A 27328-nucleotide genomic window follows, 5' to 3' on the forward strand; every position below is an offset into this window, starting at 1 on the left:
TTAGCTGCCATTAATCAATCTTGGTCTGATTCTTCTTATTTTACAGATTGTGAAGCTGGGGAAATAGCTACAGCTTGGACAGAAGTTAAAATGAAAAAGAAAACAGTTTTGAAGCAGCCCAATCATATCACATTGCTGAGATCACAGAGTTAAAAAAGAAAAATTTAGTTAAGTATTCATATGGTTGTGACAGGTCTGGTGTTGGATTTTCTAATTCTTTTAGTTGTCTTTGTTAAGGTTGAAGGACTGGGGCCCCATCAATAGAAGCCCAATATTTTAAATAGAAACAACAAGTTTTGCAGGTTGTAAGCAATTGCAACCACCATGGTTATGTTGAAAACCATTTGTAATACACTGAACACCGAGTTCAAGGCAATGTACATGCACTTTGAGAAAATATCAACATTTTTTAGCACACACCAAATTATTATCTTTAAAGTTTGATACAATCATACAATTCACCAAAATATCAATTTATTTGCATGGTATCTACTCATGAACCACCTCAGAACTTGAGAGGCTCTTTGCTCTTGTGCAAGTGACAAGGGTATATGAACCTGACAGGAAATACAACAAACATACCAGTTTCTGGATTAACAAAATCAAGGTTAGTTTGTAAAGAAAAGTAGCCATGTAATGCAAAAAATCTAAAATTTTGAATGGATTCTAAATTCTAACGTGATGTCCAAAAAGTTAAAAACCAATCTGTTGCATCAGTCAAACATGCTTGCAATAGGCAACTAATCTAGACAGTCTCTAACATCTAATTCATACATCCCATGACTAGATGTACCACACAACCAAAGACCTCAGCCCTTATCAGATTTGATGGTCTTCCATTAGGCTCCAGAGATTTTAGAATAAGCAGCTATGCAATATTCTAGCAATACAAAAAGGTCCAAGCACCAAATGTTCATCTCGTATCAGCCCAGCTCATACACATGTTTACACATCAATGGTTGCCCATCAAATATGATCTTAGGAAACAACCTTGATACAGAAGATTGTGAGTTCACTACAATCTGCGGCATGGAATAAAACATTCAGCGAATGAACAAAACATACATTGGAACATCTTATGGATATATTAAAATTAAAATAATAAAACTTTTTATGCAGTTGTATGCTAGCATCTCCTAAAAAACATTGCACATTAAGGGTGGTAAGGGATGCCCTTCTCTACTTAAAATTGATCAATAGAATACTGGATTTGTGATATATTCGTCATCCTAAAACCTATAGATGAGTGAAAAGCAACAAACACTGCTGAATCAATGGTGAGAATATCAAAAAGATGGAACTTTTTGTGATTTCTACCTAACAGTTCTTTATTTGAAAATTCAATTTAGTGAAAGACAAACATATATCCACATGCATTTGCAGGTTAGTAAAACCATCAACTGTGGCTTATGCTCCTATAAAAGTCTTCAAGTATTTTCAAGTTCTTAATCTTAGAAGCTTACAATGTACGAGATCTACAAAATATTGTTCTTACAAATTTTATGTACATTCTTCCAGACTTCATCCTCGGAAAATCTCCAAACGAGAAAGAGCATCCTCCATTGGCTCCTGTTGATGATTCGAACAGTTGAATGACCTAAGGAGTGTAGAAATGAAAAAAAATTCTCACAAACAAACCTTGGTCACAAAACATATATGTCTGATTATAGAACTTAACATCTCCTGATCTACAAAGGTAATGAGCCTACATTCTTAATAAAAGTTAATGGAGATACTTTCTTCAAATGAAAGACATTATTCCTGAATGTCAACACATGATGACTTATAAGAAAATAGGATAGTGCTGACTGTGCTCCGTCAGATTAGGACCTTTCTTCTCCGTTCTCCTCAACAGGTTCATTGTCTACAGAATGCTGCTGGTTCAATTCTTTAACCTTCCAGTATTCATCATAATGCAATCGCCTGAGCTCTTTAAAAAGCTTGTTCCCATCTGCATCAAGAACTGAAGACACATTAAGAACAAAAATGTATAACCTGAAAAAAATACTTGTACTACAAGGGAGCCAAATTCAAGAAATCCTTAATAATCACTGAACATTCAATAGACAGACCAGATATAGATAAACAAAATACTGACACAAGAATTGTTTTAGAGACATAGAAGGCATATGGTAAGGAGAAAGAATATCAAATGATGCAATTTCAGGCATTCTTTTAGATAAACCAACGAGTAAAATGAAACCACCATAGCAAATAATAGTTCTACCATAAAAATGGATCTAATAACTATGCAAGCCAATGAATCAGATTAATGCATACGATCAGAGATTATGTTCTGGCTTCATTCAAAGAGTTAATAGGCTGATTCTGATAACATGAGATGATCTCTGCATTGATAGGCAAGTAATTATGAATAATTCTTGTGCTTTTAGTTAATCTTAATATTACTTTTCTGTGATTCAAATCTTCTACGAGATCATGGATCTTCTCATAAACTAAGAATAAATTATGAAAATCCCCCTACAAACAATATGAAGAATTGCCACCATCTGAAAATTCTTGAGTTTGAAAAATGTTTTCAGTATTGGGTGCTTAAGGCAGAGAAAACAAAACTTACTACTTGTTGGTCCACATTTAGAAAGAATAGAATAAATAATACATTAGTGTGATCCCATTTCACATACATATCAATAAACAAATGTCATCCATATACTAACCCTCCCTATCCTGTTCCATGTCCTCTGCCTCATCTCCAGAAGCAGTCCAATCGCCACCATGTTTGCTCCTTTCACTGTTGATATTTTCAACTTTACTCAATGCAATTTGTATGGACTCTGCATGTGCCGCAGCATCTAGATTTCTGGCTTCATCTGATAATGACATGAATTCTGCAACAAGCATTTCCTTCGATCAGTTTAAAGGTGTCATTTGAACCCATTATAATCTAAAACCATGCCAAAAGAGAAAAGAAATGCCCCATGCTTTAAATTATTTTCAGGGATCATAAATTACCATCTTCATATCCTGGAGCATGGTATGGAGTTTTGGGCTCAATAATTTTCTGCCTTACAGGTTTGTTGGCTTCTATTTCCTCCAAATTTCCTTCATCCCATATAACTCGGGGCCTGTAATAAACCACTTTTATCTCAAAGATAGGATCAATGTCTATGTATGTTGCAAACAGAATAAATCTAATAAAATTTTAAAGGTAGCTTAGCTTTAGGGTACAGGTATTTAAGTACCCAATACAGATCTGTTGGCATACAAGGTGCAGTGGTAATTGTTTGTATTGATTTGAGCTTTTATATTATACATATATACATAGCTACGTACATACATACACACACATATATAACACATTTATGACATACATATACGTACATAAACACAATGAAATGAAGAAATTCAAGGGCATCAAGAAGCACTCAAAGAACTTATATTGATAACATTAGAAAACAATATATGATAGATGGAAATTTGATCATGATTTATATTCTTTGGAATGACGTGCCCAAAGTGGGACTAAACAATGTATATATTGGCTATTAATTTTCAGTCAATCAATATTTATTGATGTTTTAATTCCAATAAACATAGATAAATTTAGGAAAAGTAGAGATGATGAGCCCTTGATTGATTCCGCTGTCTAAGCACAACAAATCTACTAAAGTTTGATGAGAGGTCAAAGTGACATTAGAATAGTTCCTTTCCTGTTTACTCTATCTCCTTGGAATGTAATATTTTTACCATACTTGGAGACTAAGTCTGATTAACACACATGTATTACCTAAGTGCTCTGCAACTAATTATTTTACATTTGATGCTGTGCCTGTATGTCATTTTTAAGCCCACTGGCATGCCTGATTAGTGCATATTTCAACAGAGATTGCTAAGAGATGAAAGCAGATTTATACTAATGGCCTATAATCTTCTACATCATTCATAGAAGCATGCCTTTGCATCTGTTCAGTTTTAATCTTCTTGACTATGCTATTTTTCCAACCATTAATGTTATCAAGCATCAGTATAATACCATGTTTACAAAAAAACCTGTCATGTCCCCTTTCCAAAAATCAGATGAAAGACTTCTTGATCAAGGAGACATCAAAAATCGGGGATTGAGACTACAGCCTGACCCATGCCAAGAAGACATCGGAAATCGAAGGTTGAAATTGCCACTTGAGGCATGCCAAGGATACATCAGAGATCGGGGCTGCAGCTTGATGCATGCCAAAGGGCTATCAAGGATCAAGGTTCAGGGATATCACCTGACCCATGCCAGAGCGTAAGGATGGAGCAGACTTAGCAACATATCAGGATTGGGGTCAGAGCATCCACCTAACCCATGCCAAGTTAGAAGAAATGAGAGGCTATAACCTCTGGATGGGAATTCTATAAGGCCTCTAAGGCCAACCTAAGTTGTAGTGTGTAAAATTCAGATTTGGGTGTTGGTGCCAGTCTAGGCAGACTAGTTTGATTTTGGGGTGAGTAGCATATAAAATTAGGAAGACATTTCAATTGTAATCATCCATGTTATATTATTTTATCTTCTGGGCACTTTGTGTTCTAGAGATCTTTTGTGGACAAAAACCTATGGGAGACTGAAATCAGAGAATGAAAATCCTTTGGTTCTTGAGGGCATTCGTACTCAAGGAGTGCAGTGGAGCATCAAGGTTTGCAATTCAGTTCAGTCTTTCAATGAGTACATTATTGTTGCAAATTTGTAATTGCTGTTTGTTGCTATTGTAATGATTATCATTTGTTGTGGAAATCAAAATTACATCAATATAGGAGCCATGGGAATTTCCAAGTCGCAAGTTGTCTATGTCATTTGTGGTGTTTGAATATGATTAATTGATGTTGTTTGGATATAGTTTGGTGAATACTGTTGATCATATTTCAAATCTGTTATTTTATTGAAAAAAAAATCTAAAAAGGGGCATTACAGTGGTATCAGAGCAAAGATCTTGCCAGCCTATAAGGTAGATTTATCTGGTGATGCGGGCTCATGCAAACAAGTGATAGAGAAATCACATAATTGCGAAAGGAAAAGAGAAAGGCAGAAGCTATGAGTGATAGGAACGAGGAAGCCAATGTCCAGAGGTCATTAGGACTAAAAACAAAGAGATGGTGAAAGAATTGGTCCAGTCCATGAAGGAATCTATGGTGGAGATGGAGAGGATTTTAAACAAAATGAATCAACAAGGGAGTGTTGGGAGATCTACTTCAAATGGTGCAGAAGGAAGCAATTCAGCGAATGACAGGATTTCAATTAACCCAACCCAGAACCTAAATCTTAACCCAAGGAAGAAGATGTGGATACTATTCAAAGGCTATTGTTAAAAATACAAAAGGATCAAGAAAGGTACCCCTTCGAAGCCACCAAAATCTTTGACCAATATCAATCTAATGAAATCAAATATGTACTTCCTTTTGATGATTATTTGAGATGTCTTGAAAGGAGAAATTCTGATAAAAGAGTGCTTTATGACTACATAAGACAAAAGAGAAAATAAGAGCAACATTTAGAAGTGGCTAAGGTGGCTAAGGAGGATATCAAGGAGTAGGTGCCAAAAGAATCATTCTTAAAGAGGTAGAGCCCAAGAAGGTGAACTTGAAGTAGTGAAACGTATGCCAGAGCCAAAATCACAAGAGGAGGTCAAGAAAGAAGTTAGTGAGGTTCAAGATCAACACAACATTATCCCTAATGAAAAAACAAAGACAATATTGTGTTGAAGATGTGTCACTGTCAATAATTGCAAATGATGTCCAAGAAAAATCCACCCAATTTTCAGGTATGGAAGCAATTGCACAACGTGAAGATGATTTGCAACATATTAGTTATGTTGTTGTGAAGAATGATTTGGCTTTGATTGACCCCCATGAAGAGGAATCACAAGTTGATAATGTTAACCCTAATGATATTTGGAGAGACGGATATTATACCCTATAACTTGGGGCATAGGATCCCTTTCAATGGGATCAAGGACATTCACATGCAACGGTGTGGAATCTAAGAGACTGTCTTTGATGGAGCTACTCTCATTGTCGATTGTAGATTTTCCATTCCTTATACACCAACAAAACAATGGTTAAGCTTGATCATAGCAAGTGTGACATAGGCAGTGACTTATATTTTGGCACTAACATGTTGATTCATCCTCTTGATGAAATATCTTGGGTTGATCAAATGCTTGATGAAGATCTCCAAAATGATAGAGAATTGCCAAAAATGAACCACACGATTTCCAATTCTTTTGCCTTTTTGGCAATAGCTGACATGAGGGAAGAAAACTCCATGCAATACACACTGACTACGTAGAGGTGAACCAAGAAACTCCTTTGCTCCAAGATCGATGAGCTCATTTATAGGTGATGTAGAAAAGAAAAATCCCAACCAAAACTACACATGCAAATCACTAATATTTTGACTTAGAATCTAAAAAAAATACGAAGTATGGCAGCCTTATAGGCTTCATTATCACTCCAAAATCTGATACAAAAACTGATAAATCAGCACATAACAAATAAGAACTACTCAAGAAAAAATAATTTCCTTCAAGTATGCATTCAGCTGCAAACTAGCTTCTTAACCTTCAACCTTCTTCTTCTTCTTCTTCTTCAAACTGCAATTACCTCAAAGATAAATTTCTTCTTGCCCTCAAACTTCCCAAAAATAAAAAAATGGAGATACACAAATTAATGTTGAAACTTGCCTTTTAACCACCATAGTTACCAAAAAGCCTGTTTGGTAACCTTCCAAAAGGCTATGCCAAAACCAAGAGGGAAGCATTTTCTCACTTTAGAAGTTGCATTTGATGTCATTCTATGTATTTCCAACTCTACCTCCAAACTTGCTAATAATGTCAGTCAACTAGGCCACCCACTCTACTGAACAGGACCCTGAAATAGAAACTGCCCAATAACTCATTCTTGGGTGCCCATTTTTTAATTTTCAACATTAAGGAAGGTATTTTGAGTAAAGACAAGTTGCGACTCCCATTTCTTACGCCCAAAAAGGAATATTCCAAATTTGAGGAAGAATACTCCAAATTCAAATTTGAATCTCATGTTCACCATGGATGCTCCTACATCAATGGGTAATTTTGTAGTCGTGAAAAGGATAACTTTTGTTCGCACACAACAGACCCAGGAGAGGCCAACATGGACAATGAAGGGCAATGGACACATTCACTTAGTTGTCACTCCACTACATTTGAAGGCCAAATAGGTGTTGAACCCAAGGCAGGAGTGAGAGTGGGGGTGAATCAGTCTAAACAAATATTAATGGAGCACATAAACAATTAATCAACAACGCATCCAACACGTGAACACCAAGATTTTCTACGGGACTTGCAAATCAAAGCTAATTGCTCTTGGGGCAAGATACAAAAGAGGACTTGCAAAACTGAAGCTAACTGCATAGGGCAAGATACAAAAATGATATGAATAGAAAGATCTCCTATCATGAAGTTGTCCTTGAACTCTGCATCAAGTGACCAACATCAACATACACAACTCAGACCTCAACTGCCAACACTCTGTCTCGTATCTTTGTCACAGTCTCAGCACAGCTTGCATATCATTCAAACACAACTCTTCTTCTCTTCACCGAACCTCACTGATTATCTTCACTTCACACATCTACACTCCACACCTCATCTCATAGTTCTACTCACTCCCACATACAACTCGATCAAGTACACATACCTTATATACAAGATAGATCATCAAAGCTTGAACCAAGTCAGCCTAAACCAAAATAAACCTTCCAAACCAAAAACACACACGTCGATCCACTCCAGGAGAAAAGGGGGACAAAAACACATCTTCCAAAGATCAATTCACCGATCCGCAGTCACCAGAATATAACAAACATCATATCAACACGTTATGCATCCATATAAGCAATTAACAAACAAAACATATCCTCCAATGCAACTAACTCTAATCTAAATCTCCTCGCGCTATGGTGAGGCCTCATAACACATCAAACAATCTTCCACAAATTATACTCGAACCTAAGGATAGGTCTAACATAGAATATCACGACCAGCTATGAACAATGCCGCAACACTCGGAGAAGACAACGATATTTTTGGACCACAAAACTATCATATCCGTGATACCAAAACTATATCCAAAGAAGATAACAATAACAAACAACATTAGCAACACTTTCCGGACCCAAACACTTCCGGAACAATCAATAGAACAACTGCATCACCAACACAGCAAGATATCTCTGCACCACAGACATTCCCGACCAACACCAATCCAGAACAACAAGTTTAACATCAATGACAATCACAGCAACACATTCCAACAATGGGGATAGTCACCCCAAAAACATTGATGCTAAATGAAGGAAATTGAGTAGAGGGTGTCATAATGAGTTAAAGAGGCATGGTATTTCCATTGGAGAAGTTTAGATGTATGCTAGAGTGGCACAACATGAGCAGGATGGGATGATTGATCTCCAACAAAGCACATGGCAGTTGATTTATGATAAGATGGTATCCTTATATCACAGGGAATCATTCACAAAATAGTGATGGACCTAATTTCTAGTCCTAACACTACTGTTATGATTGTTAACAATCACCCCATTACTTTTCATTGGCACTCTCACATGTGGTTTGGCAGGGATTCCTAGCTATGGAGAAGAGCAATTTGCAATTAGTGACTTCTGATGAGGAGTTCTCAATATATGTATGGCTATTTACCACTTCTACAGTGATCCGATGGCTAAATTTTGCACAAGTTTTGTTATGGAGAGCAATCACAACATTGATAAGGAGGAACAAGTGGCTACAACATCTTGCCGATATAATAGATGGATACACGAAATGCAACAACTTCGATGTCATGGGAAAGTTCACTATGAAGTTGAAACCCACTGGAGAGGCGATAGAACTTTCAAGCACTAAAAAAGGAGATCCTAGAGTCACCATGGCTCTATGGATGACAGGTCATTTGGTGATAGTCACAATCTCTTCAAAAGGTAAGGTGTTTGACCCTAATGGTATTTGGTCTATTTTGGTCATGCTCAATATTGCACTTCCAAGTTGGCCACCAAAGGGTAGAAATATTAAATGGAATTTTCTGAAAATTAATTTGACATAGCTGGGATGAGTATAGGTTCCATTAGATGTGAGCCAGGGCCATTCTGAGTATGGGTCCAGAATTTAGTTCTACTACCTTGAACATCTCTAGCAATTCCCACACTTTTCGAGCATCCAAGCAGCCAAAGAAGAACTTCCAGTCATGGGATGAAATTCCCAACCACTATCATTGTTGAGGTGTTTGCAGCTAGTACATGGTGGTTTCTAACCATTACATTTCTGATTTGAGTGAAGAAATGCAGTATTATAGAGATGTTTTTAGGAAGATTATTTTGCTTCATGCTATGTGCAAAAGGCCTCATACCTTGGGAATATTAAGTGCCAACAGTCCAATTGATATATCATTGTTTGGAAGGAGATTTCAAGCCAAATATGACTGTGACAGCAACCTTACAACCTATATACAATCTGATCTAAATTATCTTTCAAGCGGTAAAGCTTGTGTTACATCCCTATTTATGACACTGATAATGCTTTTACTTGCATGGTACTTTTGTGGTAATTTTACATATGGATCTGGTTTACATCAGATGGATGATCCTAATTGAGCTTATGTGAATGTAATGCGTATTATTAATGTTCAAATGAAATAAGATTAATGTTTTGTTTTGGTGCATTGATGATAATTATATGCAGTGTTCCACGAAGGTTCAGGACATCGAGACGCGGGGACAGATTTTGGGGATGGGGGGACAACAAGATGCCTAAGTTTGGGGACAGCGGGGGGACGGCGACGGGGTAGTGGTGGGGGGAGGGGAGTGGTGGAAGGGTGGTGTTGATATACATATAGTACTTGAAAAACTAGTTATGAAAAGATGTATAAGACTTACATTTCAAATGAAACTCTTGCAAATTAGTAAAATAGCAAAATCACTCGATCTATCTCTTTTCACTCCTCCAATTAAGACTCGGACTTGGCGAGGGTGACAAGACTCATAGAATATAAAATCCATGACATCAAATGTTCCAAACAAATATCAAAACAATAACTAGAAGCCTATGGCTCAGAGGAGCTTGCATCCCTCCTATGAAGGCATCTAAGGTAGGTCCCACTAACTAGTGGAGGTTTGGGAGTGGAGACGCTAATGGGTTTGTGGGCTAGCAATGATAAGTTGCACAAGGAGTTAGATGTGAGAAAAACCCATTTTTTAAGAATGATTTTTTTTTAAATTGCTTTGTCTGACGTCCCAAGACGAGAGATTTCTAGCCATCCCCGTGACACTTGAGGGACACCTAGGCATCCCTAAGACGTCCTGAAGGCGTTTGGATGCCATTGGCATCTCCAAACATCCTGGTGGCAGTGGTGGGACGGTGGTAGGACAATGGGAGACGCCCCGTCGTCGTCCCCCGTCTCAGAGACATCCCCGTCCTAGAAACGTGGGGGTTTGGGGCAAGGGAGGGGGGATGCATCCCCATGTTTCACTGATTATATGTTATGGGCTAACTACAGTTGTGGTTTCCAAGATGGATGTCAGACGATCCATCCTGCCCTTCGAGATAGAGAGGGAGAGCATCACTAGAGAAAGGGATATGGACGCAAGAACAAGCAAGCAATGTCATTTGAGTCTTCACACACTCATGTAGGTTCATGTCATTTGGTCTTGGTCGAGTCTTTAATTGATCGCCTTGCATCTCATCAAGCATGTGTCAGTTGAATTTATATTGACCATAGTTGTCAAACCCTGATACGTGTTGGTTGGATTTAACCCTTGTCTAGATCGTGTTGTGACCTATTCACACATCACTACATTGAAAATGGGGAGCCTCCCTTTTTCCTGCTTTCTAGGGTTTTTGTTAGAGCCTTGTGACCTTCCTGCATCAATATTGCCAAGATTGGCAGTTTTGAATAGTCTGAGTTTTGGAAGTCGTGAGTCAGTTTGTGCAAACCATGGTTAGAATAGAGTCTAGACACTGTCAAAGTGCCTAGAAAGGCCAAAGGACGGAGATTGCAATTGATTTGACTGGATTTGGACAACTTTCTATTTTTAGAAAGTTTTGCTTTTTTGCTTTTTCCTATTTTTTATGAAGTTTCGCTTTTGGTAATTTAAGCAAGATCCCCAAAATGGCTATTTTTAGAAAGTTTTTCCTATTTTTTAGGGATGCTTGCTTTTTCTATTTTGGGAAAGGGGGTCTAGGGTTTGCACTACCGACACTGAGATGCACTGAAAACAATCGTCAAAATCCTCCAAAATTCAAGTTTTGATCAAAAAAGCCAATTTCCTAAATTTTAGGGACCCTAAGGAATTCAATGGATGAATGAAGTATAGTTTTCAAATTTCAAGATGATCCGGCAAGAATTGCACAAGTTATGAATATTTTAAAGTTTGATCCTATGGTTCCTGAAATTCATCAAGTCCACCATGAGTTGGTGCACAAAGTCAAAGAAGTCCGCCTAGGAAGTGGTGGAAGTGGGTCATGAAGATCATGAAGTCCGCCCACTATGGTTCCACAATGTCTCAAACCCCGCCCTATCATGAACAAGAAGGTGCAAGGAAATGATGAAGTCCACCATGCTAGTGAAAGGTTCTTAACTCCCCTCAAGGCCGCCTTTGTATGAGATGCATCAAGTTAAGGAAGTCCGCCTAAGGAGGAATTAGCAAGTGTTTGAAGAGCATGAAGTTTACCAAGTCCGCCCTCCATGGTCCCTGTCCATGTTGAAGTCCGCCTTGGAGATGGTGCATGAAATTAGCCAAGTCCGCCCTATGGAGAAGTGTTTGATGAGTCATGAAGGGAGCAAAGATGACAAACCCCGCCCTAGCTTGGGAAAGGTTCCTGAATCAGTCAAAGTCCGCCTTGAGTTAAGTTTCTGAAGTAAATGAAGTCCGCCTAAGGTTGTGAGCACATGGTGCCTAATGTTGAAGAAGTCCGCCCTAGCATGACACATGGTGCACATGATGATGAAGTTCGCCCTTTGAAAAGGATTTTAAGTTCCTAACTCTCTCCAAATCTGCCCTACCTTTGATTGAAGAGGAAAAAGTCAAAGAATGTCTGCCCTCAAGAGAGATACATGCTAAGTTTGAAAACAAAGGAATATTCTTGAGTGATGTCAGCATAATCTTCTCATGAAGTTCGAACTGAGACCAAAATAGAAGTTTCTTTGAAAGAGAATATTGCAGATTTAGTTCGAATTATGAACTAAAAATCGAATTAGAAACTTGCACTTGAAAGACGAGATGAAGAGTTCGAACTTGCCAAAGGAATGACAGTTCACTGAGTTCAAATTTAGAAACTTCCTTTGAAAGATTAAGGACTAAATGTCCATGTTCGATGTATCAATGACAGATTAGAAACAAATTTTAAAGATCCTCTGTGTTTCTAATTACAAATTTGAACTCTCATACAAATACATCATTCACTCTTTCATTCTTACATATGAAGTTCGAAGTTTCTAGAGCAGGTTGAGAGTGAATTTGAAAGGTTTTCTGCAGGTTGAGAGTGAATTTTGAGAGAATTTTTGCAGATTGGAAGTGTTTTGAAGGAGATTTCAAATATTTTTCTGAGTTATCAACCATTTTTCAACAAGTTTCAACTCAGATTTTTGAAGAGCTCTGACTGTTTGAAGGATAAACCCATTAATTTTCTTTTTTAACTTCTGATTTTCTCATTCTTCGAAGGTGAAAGTTGATTTCATAGGCACAGTATTGGGTTTTGAACCCAATCTTTCTTCAAAGTTTTAAAGAGAAAGAACAAATATAGCAGATTTCCTTTCTTCTCTTTCTTACTTTCTGTCTTTCAAGGAGTTTGAATGAACTTAATTTTTTTTCCCAAAATTCTGATTTTGAAGTTAAATTCAGACTGTTAACTCCTTAAATTAGATGATTTTCAACGGATTTTCTTAAGATTTTCAGAATAATCAAGTTTTTGTGGCTAAGTGTTGAAAAGAAAGTGAAAACCACAGATTACTTGGTCATCAAACTCACAAACTACGCTTAAAAGTATAGATTTTAACTTAAGTTGGTCTGATTGTTTTGCAGATTTTGGAACATCTCAGCCAAGATGAAGTTTCAGGTGGATAAAGATTCTCCTCCAGAATCTAAGATGAAGTCCAAGTGGAAGCTGGTCGGAGACACTAACTTGGGACATATCAACTTGAGAGAATTCAAGAAGCGAATGTATGGCCTAGACAACCTGATGCCTACAGCAACTGCCAGAAAGATGATGAGAAATGGAATTGTACAAGCTGCTGGTTTCCTTCCAGCGATGCAGTGTACTGAGTTGGTGGTGGAATGCTCTAAACACTACAATCCTATAAACCGAGAGATCATAGCACCTGACGAGAGAGTCTTGGCAAACATTAGTGAGGTTGCTATCAGGGAAGCTTTCTGCATCCCTAAATACCATAACCCAGTTTACATGACCAAGGAGGAAGCAACACAGCTGTATCAAGATAATGTTGAGGAATATGAGGCCAATATCAACCATTCGTGGTTGGATAACCCAAGGAAGGGTGCTTCTAAGTTACCCAAGGATCTTGTGAGAGCCTACTTAAAGAAGGATATTGGAGACATGATAGTTTTGTTGAACAGAGTCATGGGTAGTCCACAAGGCGCACCATTTGAGCCTTGGATGTATTACTTCATCAATGAAATAGCTATTGGAGTAAAGATGGTTGATTGGGCAAAGATTACAAGTAATAATCTTGATGACCAGCTGAAGAAATTGGAACAGAACAGGACATTTTATATGAGTTCTTATTTGGTATACTCTCTTGCTCGAACTTATAGATATAGAGGACTCACCTGTCGAGGAGAAGTGGTGAATAAGGAGAATCAGTTTGCTGTTTATGATTGCTACCCACAGCTGCACTTGGAGGAAAAACTTCACTTTAAGAGAGTCAACGATGCATTTATGATGCACATTACCAGGACACTCCAAGGTGGTCTTCATCAGAGGCTCTCTCAGGAGTCTAAAGATTTGGTCAGCAGATTCGGGTATTGGTACATCCAATACCCTAGATTTACTTATCTGAGAATTCAAGGATTCTCCAGACCTCCTTACAAGTTACCCAAGTATCCCACCAACAAAGTAGTGTTGCGTGAAGTTATCAGGCAGCTTGAAAGTTTTATGATTGTTCAGAGAGGGAAGCAAAAGACGGGAGCGTCTTTTCCCCTTCATGTTGGAAATGGATTGGAGACATGTTTCTTCAACACAAGCTGCCACTAGTGTCGAAAAGGAGCTTTCTTGGTACCCATTCTTTCAGTATAAGGCTAGAAGGCATTTTGATCCTTTTCACCGGATGAAAAAGGTTGATGGAGAGATGTTCGAGCATAAACCTGATCTTGAAGACTATTGGCCTAATGCAAATGAGAGCTTTGAAATCAGAAGGAGATTGTGGTCTAGACTTCCCCTGAATTTGATTAGAGTATCAAAAGTATTTCGGGTAGCAGATCAGCTTGAGGATGATCCTGAGTTTGAGCAGCCTCACTTTGATAAATTGAGAAATGAGCCCCTTACCTTGGTTGATTGGTTAGATTCTGAGAGGTCTTATTTGAGCCACCTCATGAGACCAGTGATTGAGTATTAGAAATGGTGGGCAACGGAGAAGACAAAAGGTCTTAGATCAAAAGGTGTCAATCTCACATATGATCTAATGGGAACCAATGAATCGATGTCTTCAAACCATAGTGTTTCGTCAAGTGTTGGGTCCAGGAAAAGGAAAGAATCCACTGAAAATTCTATGAGGGGTAAACGAAAGAAAATAGTTGGAGATGCAAGTAGAAGGTATAAATCAGATGAAGGTAATTCGACCTTAAGTGCTTCCCAACCATGTTGCCAAGCGCAACCGAGGCTCCATCGACGAATGAGTGTGCATTCATAGGGCAACTATCGAGGGAACTGGGGAACTATCGAGCCCCACCCAACCCGCAATATAACCCCCTTGGGGTGGGCTTTCTCGCCAATTAGGTTGGGTGGGATTGCCCAACCGAGCGAGCTACCTCTGCCATTACTATTCTCTGCTCCAGTCAGGACTACAGTTAATGAACAGGAGATGAATACTAATATGGGAGATAATGAAATAAGAGTTCCTTCTCCTTCAGTTGATGAGATAATAGAAGAACCAGCTCAAGAGCCAAATCCTGCCAAGGCTATAGAAGTTGAAGAACCTGAGCCTTCGAGAGAATTCCTTGATGGCAATGTCATTGCGCCCAAGGAAATTGAAGATAAATTTGATGAGAGTGGCATGGTGCAATCAACCATTCTAGACTGGTTGAGAGAAAGAATAAAGGCTAAGGCTCCTAAGGAAGCTCATTCAGAAGAGAACACATCAGCATTCCTGGCTATGGTGAATAAACCAATTGAGATAAGACCGCCCAAACCAGCTAAGAGGTTCTCTTTAATTCAACGAGATAGTGCAAGATTCAAACCAGTACAAATAGCTGTACCCAAAGAAGGTAAAACTCAAGATAATATTGCTCCTGAAGATTATGAGATCACCATTGTTAACCTTGGAAAGAGTACCAAACTCTAGGAAGTTCAAGAGTTTGATGTTACTTGCACTACATTGAAGGAAGGACTAAACAAAGAAGTAGAGAAAAGGAAAAGATTGGAAGAAGAGAACGAGCAGTGGAAGAAGTATGTGATGCACTTGACGAAGCCACTCAATTAGGAAATACCAATTGCTCCTCCTGCACCTCTTCCACAGGAATACATGAGGGACTATGATGATATGAAGGCTACCTTTAGAGAAGCCAAGGAATGGACTTCTGAGACCTTAGAACGTGCAGATACACTTGTTGAAAATCCGGTATCAGCATATGAGTCTACGTCGTCTTTGTTGGTTAGAATTCAGGATTTGTCTGAGAATTGGGAAGAAGTCGAAGAAATTCAGAATAGGGTTCTCCCACAGTTGAAGATCATCCGGGGGCTTTCTCAGCAGGAGTTAGTGGATGGAGGAGTCATTCAAGTACAAAATAGATATGACTTCAACACTTGGTATTTTACTTTGATTACCAAGGTTGAAACCTTGAAGAAATTTGAAGCCAAGAGTTTGGAAGTCAAGAAAATTGTTAGGGATATTCAAGATAAGGTGTTTCATGTGGCAGTAGAAATCTAGCAGCGAGAGGTGGTGCGAGAAAAACATCTGCGCACCAAAAATTTGAGAGCTAGAATCCAATCAAACTTTTTTAAGGTTTCGGGAACGATTCTCAAAGGAGGTTTCTCTAGAATTTCAAGTTTTCTCCTCATTGATGAGAATTTCCTTGCACAAGCAGTTGACTGGGAATGCACACTAGCCACATGTACTGATGATGTGGACATGGTCGACTTCCAAATTAGCAACTTGCCAAGTGTCACCATGGAGGAGGTGCGACTTGTGTCCAGATACATCGAATCTACAGAAAAAGAAACTGGACACCCACCTCAATGAGAATAGCAGCTACGCCACTTGTCTCCTTCCTATTCATTTTAACTGTTAGAGTTTGGGGAAACCCTAATTAGGGTTTTGAACTTTTAATTTGAGCCCTTGATCATTGTTTGATCTCCGTCGTTCATAATTTCTAGACTACTATATAAGGTTGCCTCCTCTCATTTGGAGAGTGTGAGGTTTTTGAAATATTGTTGCGTGAAGGTCATTTTTTAGATAGTATATTAAATGTGTGCTTTCTCTTAATGCTTTGGAATCCCTATTGTTTGAGTGATTAAGCAAGATTTTCAATTTCTTCAACACATTAGTTAGAATTTATTTTACATTGTTAGATGAATGAAAGATCTAATAAGTATTGGTTTATGGTGTATCTCTGCTCATACTTTTGGTGAATGGATGATTTTCATTCACTGTGCAAAGTTAGTCTGAGCTTTCCATTTTGTGTATGCTTAAACTTCCGATCATAAGCACATCCCTTGAAGATTACATCCACTTTGTGTAAGTTGTCTTAAGTGAGGCGGAACAAAGTGTGGTTTGTTGAGTTCACTGAATCAATACCAATACCATCTCTGGAATTCATAGGAGAAGAGTAGACTTCTAAACCCTTATCCTTTGTCCTTTTTTTTTTAAAGTCTTAAACCCCGAAAATCCCAAAAAGAAAGAAAGAGAGAGAGAGCTTTGATTGACAAATCCATCTAAGTGCCAAAGTTGTTGACAACTCGTTCAAGCGTAAGTCCCTTTGTGTATTACCAGCAAATCACAACACTCATTGAGCTTATCCATACGTCAAGACCTAACAAAAGAAACCTTGGAATCGCCATATGATCTTCTAGCAATCTTAGCATAAGCGGTGATTTTTCAAGAGAGGGTAAATTATCTTTGGGTACTTTATTCTAATGTTTGGTAGATGATAAAATAGACACCAACAGATCGTTGCCCTTTTAGTCAATTTGATATTATGAATTAATGTTGTCAATACTATTATTATTAATACTTCATCAATACGTACATATATAGATGTATAGTTACGTAAATGTATATACATGTACGTATCGTATATGAAATATACATATAAGTACTTGCATGTACATATATACATACTTATACATATATGAATATATGTATCGATGATTAATGTCGACAAACACATTTATGCAAATATATTGTACTATGGGATTAAATTCCATATGACCTTAAAGCCAAACTTAGTAACTATTGAGGTTGTGAATTAACGTTAGTATAAGTCGATTTTAAATGGCTTCTCTTGACCATGCATCGAATTACATTGTTATGATTTTATATCAACGACTAGCCCAAGCCTTTTATCGAATTGATTTATATCTATATATAATTGATTTAAATTTGATTGTTCCCAAGGCCGATATCGGCAGCTTAGTACCTTCAAATCATTATTGTGTATCTTTCGAATATAGTTCAAAATGGCTTTGAGCCATGTATTATATTATCGTTGCACTTTTCAAGGAATGAACATTAAGAACTTTATCACAGGAGTATACTCATTATTTATCTGCCTTATAAGCATTGGTTTGGTGTGGATTTGAGGTGCCAAATAACTGGTTCTAGTTTGGCTCTTCTTAATGTATTTTATGAGCTCAATATGAGTGTTTGGAATGTGTTGTATCAAGTCAATTAAAGACCAAATTATCTGCTTTTATTGGGAGGGAATATCCTTCTAACTCTTAACCATTTCTTGGTTTGGAGAATGTTCATAACGGTAGGGGAAGAGGAAGAAGATAATATTTCTTTGTTAACTTTTAGAAAGAAGAAAATTCTGTAAGTCTGGAAAGCTCGATACAGTAGAAAATAGGAAAGATTTATATAGCACTATTTGGGAAGCTCAAAATAACATTGAGCGGCTTGCTTAGCATTAGTAGAAGCTCGAGATAAGTAAAAAATTTGGTAGTAGAAGAGCACTGTTTGTGGTAGAAAGGTTCAGACTAGAGGGCAGCAGCTGCAAAATCTTATCACCTTGCACCATTATTTCCAGGCAGGAGCTCTAACTAACGAGTTCATTCTTTGTTTTACATTATTGTTGTCAATACAAAGAATTACTTGCCCATAGTTAAATGAGAAGGATGCATAGCTACAGTAATGTAATGCTTTTATATTTACACTCCACTTTTGGAAATTAGGCCTGGAATTCATTAGTAAGATGAGCAAGATACATAGTCTACTATCACATAAGCCTGGAAATAATTAGTAAGATGAGCAAGATACATAGTCTACTATCACATAAGCCTGGAGTCATTCTTAAACCTGTCATGACATTTTAGTTCAATTTCTTTGACTCTGAAATGAGTCTAAGGATATATATATATATACTCTCCTAAATGCAGAATTACTGTAACAAATACAATTAAATTCTTGGAGAGATTCTTCTAATGAACAACAGCATCCTTATGATAGTTTATCATTCAGTCTAGAGGACGAGTAATGAGTTTATTATTCTTACTTGAGCAGAGAAACCCATAGACTCTCATAATTCATATGTAAGCATATGAGTACAAGGGTTGTATTCTATGTTCACATACGGTATATAGATTTCTATGAGGTTGTTAATATGTTTTGGGCAGTAATAACCAGAAAACTGAAATTAGATCTAAACAAAACAGCAAGAGAGTTATACTTCATTCTTGTCTTTCTCTATTAAAGAACCATGAATTTTGGTACCATGTGTAGACACCTAAAAGTTGCACAATGAATTAAGTGAATTTTATTCATTTAATTATTCTTAATTCTTCCTATTAATTAATTAATATACCCTTCTTCTATCTAAGCCATTTAATTAAATACCCCTCCTCTAGCCATTTTAATTAAATTCACATTTAATTAAAAATATCAATTTATCCCCTTTCCCATTCTAATTAAATCTACATTTAATTAAAATCTCATTTGCATTTAAATAAATCTAAATTTATTTATAAATCCCCCCACTTGCAAAATCCTACAAATGCAAGTTGCAACCAAATTGAAATAAAGCAATTTATTTTAATTAATTCTATTTTCCCTCACCCACTTGCATTTTCCTACATCTCCCACTTGCATCCTAAATCCTATTCCTAATTCTTCTAGAATCCATCTAATCCTAATCAATTAGCCCAAACCCATCCATTATCCCTTTTCCCTAAATTTGAGGAGGTCACTTCTCAAATTTGGAGTAAAGTCTTCAAAAAGCAATAAAGTCTTTATGTCTTCAACAAGTTAACCTTGAAAGTCTTCATAACCATTAATGGTTAACTCAACCCTCTAGCATGATTAGAGACTTTTTCTCTTAACTCAACCTTCATCTAACCCAAGGGTCTCATCAAGCATTCATTGCTTTGACCATGGTTATCCCTTTAACCTTTGCACAAGAGTTTGCCTCTTGGGTAAAAGCTTTATCCATTGGATAACCCTAACCTAACCTTAACCCTTATCTCCTAGGGTAACCATGACGTCTTCTCAAGCATTTAATGCTTCTTTCATCTCCTCTCAAGCAACCTCTTGTTGACAATTGTCACCATTTCATTGGTGAGAATTGAAAACATGGATTGATTAACTTTCAATCCTAGCCCTTGTTAAGATTATCCAATCTTGACCATCCATTGCCCTATTTTCCCTATAAATAGAGCCCATTCCTTCTTCAAAAAAATCAAGTCTTTGTGCATCAAACTTATAGTCTCATAACATTAAGCACATTATCTCTCTTTGATAGAATAGCATGTTAGATCATTTTGATAGCATTATAATCTTAGATATATCAGGTTAATCTCATATCATGTTAGCTTCATCTTAGTATCATTTTCATACTAGTTTAAGCTTCATATCAATATCTTGCATCCTATCATCATCTAGTTTCATATCAAAATCATCACTAGGATCTTGGTTGCATTCCATTTAAATCTTAAAATCATAAATCTCGTTCTTTAGGTTGTCATCTTAAAGAATCAAGTGCTCTTCCAAGCTAAGAGCCACCTTGAATCTTGAAGATCCTTGGAGATAGAGAAACATGGAACGATTTAAAGAGTTTAGATTCATTTAACTTTGTTTTGTTTGGATTTCTAACCTCTAATGCAATGTTTCATGTGTGTGTTTGAATTGTTTTCTCCTCCTACAGGTTGATACCACATTTTTTACATACACCATGGTAAACGCAGAGTATGAGTCTCTTGGAACTAAAACTAGTCATGAACTGGAAGTAAACTAGTTAGGTACTTAGAAGGAAATCTCAAGACAAACATAAGTCTTCATAAACTCTAGGACTATAAACCACCAAGTCACGAATGTGTGAAGGGTGGCATATTGCACGATCCTCATCTTGAATTACTAGTTATGTTTTGGTGATGAGACTATCTTTCTTTTACATATTTGTTGTTAGTTGACATGAGAACTAGAGGCCGATGCCAAGGTCAATAATTGAGAGAGCGCATGACCAATAGACCCATGTCAACCTTATTTGTTGAGTTTATAAGTTGAAACTATAGGATGTCTGAAGTACCAAGTTGAGTAAGGGTGGGTGAACAGATAACTGCACTTCATGTTAAGTGTTATTATATTAAAAACTTGGACCAAAGTGGCACAATGGTCTGCTTGCGTCCAGTCAGTTCATTGTGTGCAGATGCATAGTTCAGTCGGTCGGTCATGCATAGTTAGCAGGTGTCTATAGTTGTGTCATCACCTACTTGATCACTGCCATCAAGACCTTGTGTTATCATCATGTATGGTCCTTAGCAACATCTCTGTTCACTTACCCTGCCACTAAATTTTCACTGTCATACTGTCATTCTTTGCTTTAACTGTCCTTGAAACTCTGTCTCTCAGCCATTCACTATTTTGCCATCATACATAGTCTTTTTTCCTTACTTGTTCATCTTGTCTCTTACTCTCTACAAGACTTATCTAATTGTCCTCTGTTCTTTCTATAGGACTATCAACTCTTGAAGACTGTCCTCTGTTCTTTGTAATGTCCCCAATTGGGACTTAATCTAATTTGCCCTAGAATCCCCAAATATAGTGTGGATTATATTTGGGAATGTAAATTAACAAGTTTATATCTTGAATTACAGCCACAATATTTGATAGGTATATAAACTGTTGTTTAATGTATTTTATTCTGAATCTGCAAACTCTGGTTTGATCGAATGCTTCTGATTCTTTTCTTCGATGCTTCTCTGAATGGCCAAAGTGCTGCATATATATCCCTTCAATATGATTGGGAGGTTATGTCTCTTCCAGCAGTCACCATCCTTGCAAACGTGGTAACTCTTCGTAACTAATTAAGTTGACGTTGTTATCACACATGACCCCACATTAATAGCCTGTATTAATGCTGCATAAGGATTGTTGTATGTAGGTTTTTGGAATAATCACTGCTCTGTAATAATTTAATGTGTCTTTTTTATATTCTTTGTTGTTTCTAAATTGTCCTATGCATCGGCTATATTTAGGCTTTTGTTTAGGGTTGGCTTTGAGTCAGCCCTTAAATATTTTATCTCAAGGCTAGGTCAGCCCTAATTTAGACTTCTATAATGTTTGTTTTGTCAAAACCCTAGGTCGGCTCTTACAAGCAATTTACCTTATTATATTCTTTTTTGTCTTATTTTATATTGTCTTTTCTTCCTTAGGGTCAGCCCCATGCATTTATTTGCCTATATTTGATCATATAAAGTGGCAACTAGGGTTTTTGATGGGGCATGACAAAGCCAAATGAGAACACAGCCCTAGCAAAAGAGCTTAATAAGAGGGGTCAACCCAAAAGTATAAACCTTGGAAATATCCATACACGAAGCTTTGTATTACAGAATAGTCCTACGCAAGTGAATTCCACACTAAAAAGGGAACCAAAGAAGAACAAAGCCCTAGTTTATTTTTAATGGTAATAAATGTATTCACAAAGAATGAAAGAGTGAAAGAAAGAATAAGTTGTATATATCTCCACAATGCCAAAGATGATATATGGAACCCTAAGTGCAAGTTACAATATCTGATAAGGATTTCTAAAATAACTCAACAAGCAAAGATAAGAGATCTAAAACTGAGAAGAAAAAAGGGCCTAATAAGAGGGGTAATCCCAAGCGTGTAAATCTTATTCTTAGGGAAAGCGATATACAAAACCATGCATTACAAAACAATCCCATGAAATTAAATCTCCATGCTAAAAATGGTGCCAAAGGAGAACTAAGCCCTAGCCTACATCAAGCAGAAGGGCCAGAAAACTTTTTGCTCACCATCTAAGGGCCAATATATAGTCTTTTGATTTCCTAATAAAAATGATCCTGTCGAACAAATTATAATCTCTAATCAGGAATGCTGAAAAGATTCTGACAATCAAAGAGAAAAGATCTAAAACTGGAAAACAAAAAAGTTAAATAAGGTAAGGGTAAAGCCAAACATATAAACCTTAGAGGCTTATACAAAGCAGTACATGAAACTATGCATTACAAGACAGTCCTATGAACACAAATTTCCATATTAAAAAAGAAGTCAAAGGAAAACAAATTTCCAGAGTTGGGAGCAGAAGGACCCGAATACGTGATCACACTGTAAGGGCAAATTACCTAATCTTTGATTTCCTTGGGTGAATAAGCTGGGATAAGATATTCTAACTGAAAAATTATGCAAAGAAGCAGGGTACTCCTTCTACGCCAGTAATTTAGACTGTAAACAGTAATGAGTAGGTGATCCTCTACATTGCATACAAGTATAAAAGTTAAGAGGTGCCATATTGGTCACCTATGGAGGAGAAAGTTGCCTCTTGGATCTATCACTAACCATTCTGGGAATTGTCACAGCCAACAAGCATTTGACACCTCCAATCATTAAGATAGGATGAAATCCACTCTATAGACAGAAAGCTGCAACCCAGAAAGAAAATGGTAAGAAGAGAAACTTCAAAAAAGGCAGATGGGCTCTGTGCCTCTTTAGCCTAATATTTTAGAAATGTATTATGCAGGAAAGTGCTTTACTGAATTGAGTTTGTCTTCTAAAGATCTTCTAGGGTTTAAATCAAAAGTTAGATTCAATTTTGATTTTAGATTTCTTTTAAATTATAAACAGATGGAAGCCCTTAGGACTGAAATCAGAGCAGATCTGAAATATTATTACTAAGTGGAAAGAATCCAGTAAGAAATAGTAATAAAGTATAAATTATAATAAAATAGTTCAAAGGAATGTGGTATAATGTAATTAAAGTAGAATAAAATAGTTTGAAAGGATTGTGATAAAATGGTAAACAATTGTATTCATGATAAGAGTGATCAAAAAACAAAAAAGTAATAAAAAATAATCTATTGGGCTCTCACTTAGAGGTTATGCGGTAATGAAACCAGTTCAAAACACGGTAGATGCCCCACATTCCAAGTAGTCTCCCGATTAATTCAGCTAAGCGGATGTAGTAGAAAGTTCATCTTCAAAACCTTAAACCAAGGGTGGTATGATGAGGTGACTAAACGTTCACCTAAACAGAATTGTGTGCCCTAGCTAAGATTATAAAGGCAACCCTCCTATGCAGCTGACTTCGCAGCTAAACAAAGATTTTGTGCTAATGATGTAGGTGGACTTTCCAGTTTAGTAAAGAAATCCCCGAAAAGGGGGGTCTCTCATAATTGAAATGATGTGACCTAAATAATACTCCTTGCCTTATGAAGAAGCCAGCCTAAATTAAAAAAGAGGATAAATAAAATAAAAAACTGTTAAAGTCCGCAGACTCGGTTCATTGACAAAGCTGAACAGTTATACCCATTTATTAGCAAAAACATATACATAGATTAAAAAGTGTAAGTCCAGTGAACTTGGTAAAGTGGTTTGAAATGGTCGCTTAACTAGCAAAAACAAGGTAGATTAATTGAAAACAAAAAGTCCCATGGACTTGGTTCAGTGGTAAGACAGAGCAATTGTGCTTTTAATCAATATGTCAATTTATCTAACAAAAACAAAACAAATTATGTAAAAATTAGTAAGTTGAGTGGACATAGTTGAGTGGAAAGCTGAAGCGACTATGCCTTATAATTGACAGACCAATTTAATTAATGAAAATACATAACAATTAATTCTTCTTAGTCAGATGCCATAACACAAACCAATTACAATAATAAAGCCCAGGGTTCAAAACCAACTGAGTAAAAAAACTGAAGTCTTCACATTTGTTAATATATTTCAAATCAATTTAAGAAACTAGGTCCGAATGAAATCAACATAATTTAAAAGAACCTAATTTATCAAATATTTACATGGAGAAATCCACAAAATTATATTATGATTTGACATTTTTTCTTGCAGAGAAGATGAGCAATAAGACCAAATTCAAATGCTTTCTCACCTCACTTTTCCTGAATCCTTTTTCTTCATTCTGCCTGAGCGAGGCTAGACTGGGCTATTCTCGGGCTTCTGTACGGGATGGAAAATCTCTCTGCAAGAAAGCCAACTTTAAAAGGGTTTTGATTAGGTGAGATTCAGCCTTCGTACCTTTGGGATCAGACAGATGTATGGGATGTAAACTTTGAACATAACAACGATATTCGATTTGGTGTCCCCACTTTATTGATTAAATAGAAAATAAAATGATTTTATATTTTATTATATTCTGTGGGTCTTAAAAGGGCAAAAAAGTCGCACTATTCGAAGAGATTTATATTTACACGTGTACCTAAAGACGAATTGGAATAATTTTTGCTTTAGAATTTTAAATTAAGAGTTAGATCTATAGATTTATTAGGTGCGGTGATAATTGTTATAGATCAAATAGTCAAGTTATTGAAAAACACGAATGATGGTTTTAAGTTCAATTTCTTTAGATTTATTTTCATATGGATGGAAGACAATTCATGCGACCTAATGCTATAGTAGTGTGTGTTAGGACTTTGCTTCACACCTCCTAATAGGTATTGATTCTTCGATCTTTATCAAAGACAAAATGAAATCGTAACATACTATCTAGTCTTGATGTTAATGTAGGGGGGCATTCCACTAGAGATTAGTTTCCATGTCATTTTAAGTTAAAGCAATCCATGACAATGTAGAAAGTAATGATAACTTTTGCATTGGAATTTTAAACTAGGAGTTGGATCTATAGGTTTAATGGGTGTTTTGATAGTCATCATAAATCAAACAGCCAAGTTATTGGAAAACACGAATGATGATTATAAGTTCAATTCTCTTGGATTACTCTCACATGAATGGAGACCAACTCAAGTGAACGAATGTTAAAGTAATGTGTGTTCAGACTTTGCTTCAAATATCCCAAAGACGAATTGGAATTTTAATGTGTTGTTTAGTCTTGATGTTAATGTAAGGGAGCATTCCACTAGAGATTAGTTTCCATCTCATTTTATTTCTAAAGCAATTCATGACAATATAGTGATAATTTTTGCATTAAAATTTTTAATTAGGAGTTGGATCTATAGGTTTATTGAGTGTGTTAATAATCGTTATAGATCGAATAGTCAAGATATTAAAAAACACAAATGATGGTTGCAAGTTCAATTCTTTTAGATTTACCTTCACGTAGATGGAGGGCAATTCATGTGGCCTAATGCTATAGTATTGTGTGTTAGGACTTTGCTTCACATATTCCACTAGGTATTGATTCTTCAATCTTTATAAAAGACGAAGTGGAATTTTAACGTGCTATCTAGTCTTGATGTTAATGTAAGGGAGCATTCCACTAGAGATTAGTTCCCATGTCATTTTAAGTTAAAGCAATCCATGACAATGTAGAAAGTAATGATAACTTGTGCATTAGAATTTTAAACTAGGAGTTGGGTCTATAGTTTTAATGGGTGCATTGATAGTCATCATAGATCAAACAGACAAGTTATTGGAAAACATGAATGATGGTTGTAAGTTCAATTATCTTGGATTACTCTCACATGAATGGATGCCAACTCATGTGGATGGACGCTATAATAGTCTGTGTTAGGACTTTGCTTCACATATCCCACTAGGTATTGATTCCTCTTTTTTTTTAAATGAGTATGTCAATATTTTTCTTATTAGAGCATAATTTTGTTACGATTGATTCAATGAGCATATTAATAAGTTTTTTATTAGAGTGTAATTTTGTTAGAGTTTGATAAATTTTATATAGTGCTTGTTTATATGGAAAATGGTATGCAATTTACTAAACAGATTGTTTGTATAATGAGAATTAGGACAATAGTTTTTATAGAAAAAGAATATAAGATTAACTAGAAATAAATTTCATATAAAAATAAATATTACGTGTGTTGGTTGAAAATTTTGTACACTAGGGGAAATATACAAAATTGTGGTTTCAACCGCAATGTGTGAGTAAAACTCTCCTAATTAAGGGAAGGCTCCCCCTATCTATCCACAACTTAAAAATAAAATGGAATGGGACAACAGTCTTTCTTCTTCTTGCAAGAAAGCCAATATCCTTTTCTCTTCACAGAAAAGTGATAGCAATTTGATATAAAACAGCAGTAACAACTTTTTGAAATGAAATGAGAGAAAGGAAATGAAGTTTCCTAAAAGCTCAAAGACTTTTGTCACTTCCTTCGGGACGGGACAACAATATCAAGCTCAAAGTCTTGATTATGTGAAGTCCTATCTACCCTTTTCTATACTAATTCTATCAAGAACAAATTATAACAGCACAGAGACTGAAATATCTTATTCTTTCTACACAAGACAACAAGAACAAGTGTGAGCTCAAAGACTCATAGCTATTTCTCACAAGATCTACTTTTAAACTCTCTTAATAACAAGTGCAAGCACAAAGTCTTACAACTTTTCTCAATAGAACTTCTACTTTGACTAAATTAATCTCCAATACTTGCAACTCAAAAATTGCAAATCAAATCCAATTAAGCTCTTAAAGAAACACTTGCAAGAAAGATAATATAGAACACAAGCTCAAGAA

The 27328-nt window shown here is 36.4% G+C and overlaps 1 protein-coding gene across 2 annotated transcripts; it reads right to left on the reverse strand.

Annotated features, from left to right (window-relative positions):
* Positions 1-1310: 1310 nt before the first annotated feature.
* LOC131031556 (protein phosphatase inhibitor 2) lies at positions 1311-24970 on the reverse strand. 2 transcript variants are annotated; one of them, XM_057962698.2, is made up of 5 exons: positions 24767-24970; positions 2974-3086; positions 2679-2849; positions 1831-1963; positions 1311-1597 (listed from the first exon to the last, which is right to left on the reverse strand). In XM_057962698.2, exons 1-5 carry the CDS (start codon positions 24793-24795, stop codon positions 1522-1524), a joined length of 522 nt encoding a protein of 173 aa, XP_057818681.1. In that variant the 5' UTR covers positions 24796-24970; the 3' UTR covers positions 1311-1521. The 2 variants fall into 2 exon arrangements, with proteins under 2 accessions (XP_057818681.1, XP_057818682.1); XM_057962699.2 differs by having other exon boundaries at positions 1831-1951; positions 24767-24966.
* Positions 24971-27328: the final 2358 nt, after the last annotated feature.

Source organism: Cryptomeria japonica, chromosome 8 (genome assembly GCF_030272615.1).
Source record: "Cryptomeria japonica chromosome 8, Sugi_1.0, whole genome shotgun sequence".
NCBI classification, from domain to species: Eukaryota; Viridiplantae; Streptophyta; class Pinopsida; order Cupressales; family Cupressaceae; genus Cryptomeria; species Cryptomeria japonica.